Source organism: Ascaphus truei, chromosome 3 (genome assembly GCF_040206685.1).
Source record: "Ascaphus truei isolate aAscTru1 chromosome 3, aAscTru1.hap1, whole genome shotgun sequence".
Classification (NCBI taxonomy): domain Eukaryota; kingdom Metazoa; phylum Chordata; class Amphibia; order Anura; family Ascaphidae; genus Ascaphus; species Ascaphus truei.
The window spans coordinates 37,230,605-37,239,759 of NC_134485.1; the positions used below are offsets into that span (position 1 = coordinate 37,230,605).

The following is a 9,155-nucleotide window of genomic DNA, read 5'->3' on the forward strand; positions in this document are numbered from 1 at the left end:
ATGCTGCAGCAGGGACGTCTGCTCCAAACCCTGGAGTAACAGATAAGCGAAACACTTTATTGCTGTGTTCAGAGACTGTATATGCTCAGCTATAAGAGTACCTGTTTGGGGTGGTAACCAGCGTATCTGTCCATCCAGTTAGTAAGGGTTGAAGCTGAATATGTAGTTAGTCTCCTAAGAGGAGTAGGAGTTTATTTTATGATTTTGTTTTTACCTAAAGGGATAGTGGGCCCGTAAGTGTATTATTTAACCCTGTAAATCAGTGATTCCCAACCTTTTTTGTTTCGAGGAACCCTTGAAGTATTTTGAGAAATCTCGGGGAACCCATATCTGGCTGACACATATTAGGTTAATTTCACACCTCACGAGCCCCCTCTATTTCCCACCATCTACCCATGTATTTCTCTCTCCCCTCTGTCTCACTCACTCTCCCCCATCCTGCCTCACATGTATTTATCTCCCCTGCGTCTCTCTCTCTTACTCCCTCTTTTCCTCACTCACTCTCTCCCCCCCTTTCTCCTCTCACTCGTCCCTACCTTCCGTCAATTACCCCACTCAATCTCCCCCACAAAATACATACCAAAAAACCACACCACCTAAATACATGTAACCCCACTGAAATTCATAATAACATTAACCGCCCCCGCCAATACATATTAAAAATGCCCCACCAATACATATTAAAAAGAACCCCGCCGCCCCAATACATATTAAAAAGACCCTCACCACCCCAATACATTTTAAAATGACCCCCACCGCCCAATACTTATTTTTAAAAATCATGCCGCAAGGGTAAAATCATCATATCTCCCCCATACCCCTCATCATCATTCTCATATATCTCCCCCAGCACCCTTCATCATCATCCTCATATATCTTCCCAGCACCCTTCATCATCATCATCATCCTCATATATCTCCTCCAGCAACCTTCATCATCCTCATATATCTCCCCAGCACCCATCATCATCATCATCATCATCATCATCATCATCATCATCATCATCATCATCATCATCATCATCATCATCATCATCATCATCATCATCATCATCATCATCATATCTCCCCCAGCACACTTCGTCATCATCTTTATATACCTACCCCGTGTATCTCACATCACCCTCATATACCCACCCCCTGCATCTCACTTCACCCTCATATACCCACCCCTATTATAATTTTCAGAATGTAGTGTTCACTTGAATGTCCCCAATCTTCAAACATAAATTATAATCTTAGCAATAATAATATGTTTGTATTTCAAATTAGTGACTATCAACGGCAGACTTTCCCAATTTATTATACTTATATTAAGTTGTGTTATACAGTAAGTGTATGTAGGCCAATACATTTGTACCTAAAACTAAACAAAAATATTTGAATAATGTGGAAGTCATTTTATACCTAATGTACAGTACACTATATTCATTTTGAACAGCAGTGTTCATGCCTATTCCATTATCCGGCCCTTAATAACCAAATAAATTAGATATTATAGACTGAGTATTTATGTCATGTTTCTACATCTAAAGCATATTCATTCGTATCACTGGTTGTGTTTTTCTGACTGTTTATCCATACCTTCTACACTGTTAATGTCAAAAAGTAATGTGCTAAATAAGCATGACATGTCATTTGATTTATATGAATGTCACATTGCATTACCATTCTGATGCAAAGTATAAGTGATTATAGCTATTATTAATACAGCCGCAACAGAAATCCGTTGAGATTTGTATTCTTTTATAAAAAAATCAAGCAAATAATATATACACTGTATTCATGAAAAAAGGTACCCCTTTCGTTTTTGTAACATATTAGGTAAATTTCTCTTTTAATCCCCATGAAAATGTGCACAATTGTAGGTCCGTTTTGTAGATTAAGGCCCAGGCCTTGGTGCGTTCGCCCGCGCGGAGGCGTGCGGAGCTGTGAAGTTACCCGCGTGGAGCGGGTGCTTTCCATGTCCATGGTGGATGGGCCACGGGGGTCGTTCCTAGGGGTGTGCTTAGGTGCGTCACGGAGCTGGTTCGCCCTCAATGGACAAACCACTCACATGACCTGTGTGTCACGTCAAGAAATCAATTTCAACTGATTTCTTGTGCAACGCGTGCCCCCTCCTGCCACCGCCCATGTGTGCCCACGCGGTCTAGGGACGCGATCAATGACTTAAGGCAATCTGATCGCGCCTCCGCGCAGTCTCCCATACCATGGACGTCACCTAACACTATGTAAGAAGCACAATGTTGACAATGAACTAATGGTTAACTTAATTAATATAAATGTATTATGTCATTAAGAATCAGGTATACCGCAGTACAGTAGGTTCATGTTAATTAAACAAGAAATAGGTGTATTTCCTCTGTAGCTTGTAACTGCTGTAATCTAATCTGAAACAATAAGATTACTATAAAATTTGAGTTCTAAGTACTGTATTATTCAAAGTGCGTGTTCAACATTTCCTCCTGCAAAAACGCACACCTATGACGAGAATGCCACTGTCTGATTACATAATAGATAATACGTTGATCCAGCTGCTCCCACTCCTGAACAATACAAATTAGTTTTTTTAGTCCTTTGCTATCTTCTTTTCTTTATCTGGAAACATTTTATGTAAGCGTTTTGGACCATAATTCATGCTCGGTCCAAGCAATTTATAACGTGCTTATCTTCTTCGCTAAACACCATTCGGTAACAATGCACTTGATGATGTCATCATGCATCACCAATTCCAAAGAATATTTATTAGATTATTAAATAATTCTTAAATGCAATAATCTACTGGGACATTGCATGAAAATGTAGTTATTTTTCTGCAAGATATGCCGAAAAATTAGAGATCCCGTTTTTTGAGAACAGTGTATATATATATATAGAGGAGAAAGAGAAGAGAGCGCACGCCCCATAGTGTATAACTGTGTATTTAATAAAGGAAATGGAGGGGGGGGGGAGAAATCTCACTCACAAGGGTAAGGAAGTTAAAACCATGTCGTGAATAAATCACGACATCCAGGATCTTTACTTGTCTTTACTCGTCTCTGATGTCACTATCTGGATGTAAACGATCCGTGGTCATCAGGATATTTGTCCAAGCGTGGAAAAAGTAAACCGGCATCGGATTGGAGTCCTCAGAAGATCTCCTTGCTGTGTGGCCTGTACCTGTTACACACACGAACCGGCCTGATCATGCGCAACGTGGTGACGTAATGTCCGTGACGTAATGCGTGATGACGCTCCCTGACGCGTTTCGTCACTCTCGGGCGACTTTTTTTTTTTTGTGAACAGTGTATATATATATATATATATATATATATATATACACATTAATAGAAAAAACATTTCAACATAGACATGACTGCTCATAACTGAAAAATTAATTTCCTTCCCCTCTTAGGAGGGATGGAAATCCTCACTGTATTTGGCCCCTGGCTGCTCCTTCTGACCCCATGTATTTGTACCTCTACACAAGGTGGTGAGGGTAGGGGGGTGTTCCTGTGCTACTGGCTGCACTTACCCCTGGTGTTGCCAGCTGCTGGCACTGCTGTGGTAAAGTATTTGAGAGACATACCCAGGCGCTACCTCAAAATGGAATATATAGGGAAATAAAATAGGATATTACAACCTTATTTAGTTTATAAGGGTCCCCTCAGCTTCGTAGTCTCTTCCTATGACTCAGACCCGATAGGATCTATCCAGGATCCTTAGTGGTAAAAAGATACAAGAAAAAAGGGGGAGCACAGGTTGAGGGATAATGGGGTAACAAAATTAAGGTGGTTGAGTTCGAGTGTGCGAGTACTCGAGCTAATTGGGGTGGTAAAGTGTAAAATAACAGAAACACTTACACGGCCTTGTGCAAATGCTGTCGCATCAAGGTTTCTTTTGTTCTTTACTTCTTTATTCTGGTGTGGTGTTCCTTCTCTCCTTGTCCAAGTTGTGGCTTCTTCAATTTGCCTGCAGCTCTTGATTGTGTGTATCCCCCTCAGAGTAAATGAACAAATTAATGAACAGATGTTAAGGGACAAAACAGATATTAATAACAATGCCTGACTCCGATGATTAAAAGGGTATATAAAAAGCAGAATGAACTGCAATCACTCACAAGGGCGAGTGTGAGTGTGGTCTTTGGGGAGGTATCTTTCTCCTCTTCACATGAAGAGTCTTTATATTTAAGACTCTTGAGACATATTTTACATTAAGATTTTTTGTATAATTTTTTTTTCCTGTATTACACTTGTTATTGCATAAAATTTATATATTATAATTTACGGTGTTATACTGCTGCGGCCAAGTTTATTCGAGCATTTGCCCGTTCTTGGCCGCAGCAGTAGCCTGGCGCGCGCCCGAGAGTGACGGGCGCGCGCCGAAGCAGCGGAAGAGCGCCCTCCGATCGGGGCGCTCTCCCTACCGCTGCCGGGTCCGCCGGGTCCCCCGGAACCCCCTGCCGCTGTCCCGCTGTCCCGCACGCTCCCGAAGACGCGTGACCGCGCGTCTATGACGCGCGGCACGCCGAGGGGCGGCCACTAGCAAGCCGGGAAATCTCCCGGCTTGCGGTACCGGCCACACTTTAATAAAGTGTGTCGGTAGTGTATATTGCCTATTATTAACATCACATCACGTTAATACGTACTGAGTTCTATTTATATTTATATTTAATGAGCTCATTGCTCACTTTTACCTTATAATTCTCTCTTTTTCTCTCAATTCAATATGATGAGAAGTGGTGAAATAAACAGTTAATGATGCATTGAATTCAATGCATCATTAACTGTACACTACTCTGCTTTAAACCCTATATTACCACCCTATTTTAAACAGAGGTGATTATCCCAAATTTTTGTGCGCCTAATATAATTTGTACTTTTTACCTTTTTTAATCAAGCAGAAGTACCAGCATAAGAAAAGAAAGAAATTAAAACAGTTGACAGAAGCAGAGAGTTGAATAGGAGGGAGAACGCCAAAACTGCATCTCCCACTGCCGTCTCCTTAGGTCAGGTGAGTCAAATGGCCCAGCGCCACCTGTCCTGACAACTGCTCCCAAATACAAAATGAAAGAGCAGAGTAAGCAAGCTGACTAGTTTCCCACTCACTAATTATGTCAGTCCATGTCTAATACATAAACTAAAGGAAGGGTCCAGAAACAGGGACTGGAGAGTGAAATATAAGCAACTGTACAACACGTGAAAAATATGTTTGAACTTAGCCATTCCATCACTTCCAAATTCCTTACTTACCTCCCACAGTCCTCTCTCCTACCCCAAGCTCAACCCTCTTATCACCCCGAATCTCTTCATCCACTTTACATCTCTCATCACTCCAAACTCATTAAACTCCAGCCTCCACTCCACCTCTATATTTACCCTCATGTCTAGCCCCCATCCCACTTTACATTGTGTTGCCTTTAATATCCTGCTCCCAACCAACCTAATCCCCCAATACCTTACATTTTAGCCTCCACCCAAACATCAGCCAATTTACCCCAAACACTTCACTCACCCACTAAGGTATCCCACCACTCTGGTTGTCCTCCAGTCTGAGCAAATCACCTGCCAACTGCTTAAAGAACTTTTTTACTCTGTTGATGATCAATAATATCTAACTTCTGATAATGAAGGTTTATTCCCTTTTAGTACTTGGAACACATCATCTTTTCCATATAAAACTGATATAGAGAAGAGAAAGTTCTGCTCTACAAGGTGATATTTTTTTATGTGTTCAAATTACTAAATGAGTGGTGAGGCAAAAGTTCACAAACCCTAATACTTCCATAACCTTTGTTGTAGATATCCTGCTGGATTAAATTTCTCTTTTACATTTTACACTGTAGCCCTCAATGATAGATAGATAGATAGATAGATAGATAGATAGATAGATAGATAGATAGATAGATAGAGAGATAGATAGATAGATAGATAGATAGATAGATAGATAGATAGATAGATAGATAGATAGATAGATAGATAGATAGATAGATAGATAGATACCCCTTCACCCTAAAAAGGGTATCACTTTTCTTTCCTTCAGGGCACTTTTAAACGTCTACAGACCTCTCTTGAAGAGAAGTAGGAGTAGAACTGCCTGAAATTTTAAATTGTATCCAATTAAAATAAATTTAATAATAGCCACATTATGCAACTTCACTAATTTAAGATGGAAGCCAATAAACAATGATGATGAGACAAGCACAGGATTCTGGGAAAGGTGAAAGCAACCACTTACAGATGGAGCATTATGGTCAGTCTCGCTGCCCTCACGAAATTCGCTGCAGTCACATCTTGTTTTCATCTGTGCGCACGGAGTGCCACTAAGGAGACTAGTGGTCCATCGGGATTAACACAACGTGGGTACCTGCTTCTGTATGGGATTCACGCTGTGTGAATCCTACTGGGCTGCACATGTCTGTAAAAGATGCGCATTGAGATTAGACAGAATCAGTCACTCTCTCTGAGTTCCTCTAACAGGTTTTATTTTAGTAACACAGTATTGAAGAAGGCGGTCTCTGGAACTGAATCACATTCATTTCAGGTCTGAGGACCCCTGTTTCTTGAGTTACAGGCCAGGGTGCCGGTATCTCCCCGCATTGTTTAAATGTCCCGTCACGTGTCACGGGATAATTTAAACATGATGGAGATACTGGCACCCCCATAACAGGGCCTGTAACTCAGGACGCAATGGGTCCCTGAGGCTGAAATTAATGTGGTTCAGTTATAGAGAGACCCTGTTTCATTACTGTGTTACTAAAATAAAATAAAAACAGCTTCATTACCTTAGCGCCTAGCCGCTAAGGCAATGACGGAGTGAAGCCAGAGTACCTTGTTTATTGGGGGGTAGAGGAGGTGGGGGAAGAATGTAATTGCCCCAGGGTTTGTGGTCAGACCTACCCCGGGCAAGTACCCCCTTTCAACCACACCCTCTATCCCCAATAAACCAGGTACTAAGATGTGCGTACCATTGTTCTCTTATTTGTTCCCAATCTTTTTCTTTGTGCAGGTGAATGTGCAATTAATTGTGCCGGAGCGGACTAAATTGATGGTGCTGGAGAAGATGGCAATAATGGTGCTGGAAATAATGGCAATAATGTTGCCAGAGAGAATGCCAATAGTGTTTCCGGAAATTATGGCTGGAGAGGATGCCGATAATGGTGTCTGAGATGATAGCAATAATAGTGCCGGAGAGTGTGCAATCGATCTAGACGGAGAAAACATTCCCAACTCACATGAAGATAGAGATGAGGCAGGAGAGTGTCGTGTAGATGTGAGTTCTGAGGCACGTAACTCATTCTGTTTAATCATACTGGCAGCAATTGATTGTAATGAGCAATTTTGAACTTCAAATGAATTGGAATTCATTAACAACATTTATTTTATGCTGTGTGGCTCCACAATGATTTGCTGTTGAACCCCCATCAATTGTTGGTGACGGGTTATTTGAGATTCCAAAAAGCACTCTTCAGATTGCTCTATCGATGCCAAATGCTCCTGGTGGGCATGAGCATGTTGGCTATGTCTTAATGCTGGACTCTGTGTAGTACTACGCAACGATAAAGATCGTGAAGCTGACAAGCCAGGAGATGCAATATCTGTTGTAAAGAAATGAGGACAACATTAATTGATTGACACTGAAAAACTACCGGTCACATAGTACAATGCATGGTGATTTAATTCTCAATAACACCTTCAATGATGACCTCAGACGTCACATTAATGAAATGGCTGCTGGACAATTGTGCATGACTAATTCAAAGCCATTGAAATAGTACCTATTGAGTCTGCCATGCAGCAGACCATGTAATTTGTATGTGATCTTACAAGTAATGATGTTGATTTCAAACATCAACAACAACATTTACTGTATAGGTGACTACAACATCAGCTGTATCATTTTGGGAGAGATTTCAACAGAGTTGGTGTCATTCACACATGCAACTGTCCCATGGTCACGTGAATCGGTAGTTGTGGCACAGAAGGTGCCACACAATTATGTTATACATTTCTGGACTCACCTTGATTAGGTAACAGTGATTGCATTAGGGATGCAGGTGATGAGACCTGGAATGCAGATGAGGAGACCTGTGTTGCGTTAGCCACTATGTTTAGTTAACAGAAGCATGTTGTTAATTAGGTGCAAGTATGTAAACATGTCAAAAGTAAATAAGACTATACATTTCATGAAAGACGCATTGTGTATATGTGTGACTTTTAATCAGATAACCAGCAGCAGCTATATCTGCTACATATCAATTATATTCTAATAGTTTTACACATCAACTTTTTGTTTCATTTGGAAATACATTGTATCTGAATGCAGAGATTTGTGAATGGGTGTGTAATAGTGTTTATGTAGACTCACATGAAGTGTATGTACTCATTTCATATATTGTACATTGCTACCACATATGAAAAAAAGGAAAACCGGCGCCTTACAAGTCCAAATAGATAAATGGAATGTCCAAGCAATATGTGGAGAATCCCAACAATGTCCTCTTAGATGAGGGAAATTGAGGTGATGGAATGCAGCTCCCACCGTGCATACGTGGAATATGTGGAGAAAAAAACCCCCAATATTATGGTGCAGTATGCCAATATAATTGCAAGCTGACATATGAGCCCAAAACGGATAGTGACAAACAAAACAAGACACTAAAACAGACAAACAGGACAAACAATAACAAGGCTAGTATGAATTAAAAGCTAATTTAATAAAACAACATATAATGAAGGGTTCTGGAAAACTACAAGATCGCCAGGTCCAAATGTAATAAAATTGGGACCCTACTCACAAGATTCCAATTTATAGCAGGCAATGGTGGTCAGTACTGGGCTGGAACAAATGTTCTGTTAGTTCACTGCGGAGGTGGCCGATGAACCTTCCTGTGATTCCCCGCGTCTCTGGGGCGGATGTTTCGTCACTAGGAGGCGGGGCTTCCAGGTACAACACTCCTTCTGTCTCAGACCTGGATGAGCTGCGTAACTAACGTCTTCCTTCACAAAGACAGCTCTAAAAGATAACTTCCAAACGCGTTTCGTGCCCATGCGCACACTTCCTCAGAACATTTGGCTATTGCCGTTTTGCCTTGTTCAAACCACTGACAGTGCTGTGTCGCCACACATCTTTCCGCTGGGACAACTCACTGGCCGGACACCTGGCCACAAGACACCT

The 9,155-nt window shown here is 41.2% G+C and overlaps 1 protein-coding gene across 1 annotated transcript in view; it reads left to right on the forward strand.

Moving 5' to 3' along the window:
- LOC142490628 (uncharacterized) overlaps nt 1-7,145 on the forward strand; it is a 47,879-nt gene extending 40,734 nt beyond the window's left edge. Inside the window, exon 4 of the mRNA XM_075593045.1 lies at nt 6,987-7,145. Within this exon, the coding sequence (XP_075449160.1) occupies nt 6,987-7,145 (159 nt within the window). The remainder of the gene's footprint in view (nt 1-6,986) is intronic.
- Nucleotides 7,146-9,155: the final 2,010 nt, after the last annotated feature.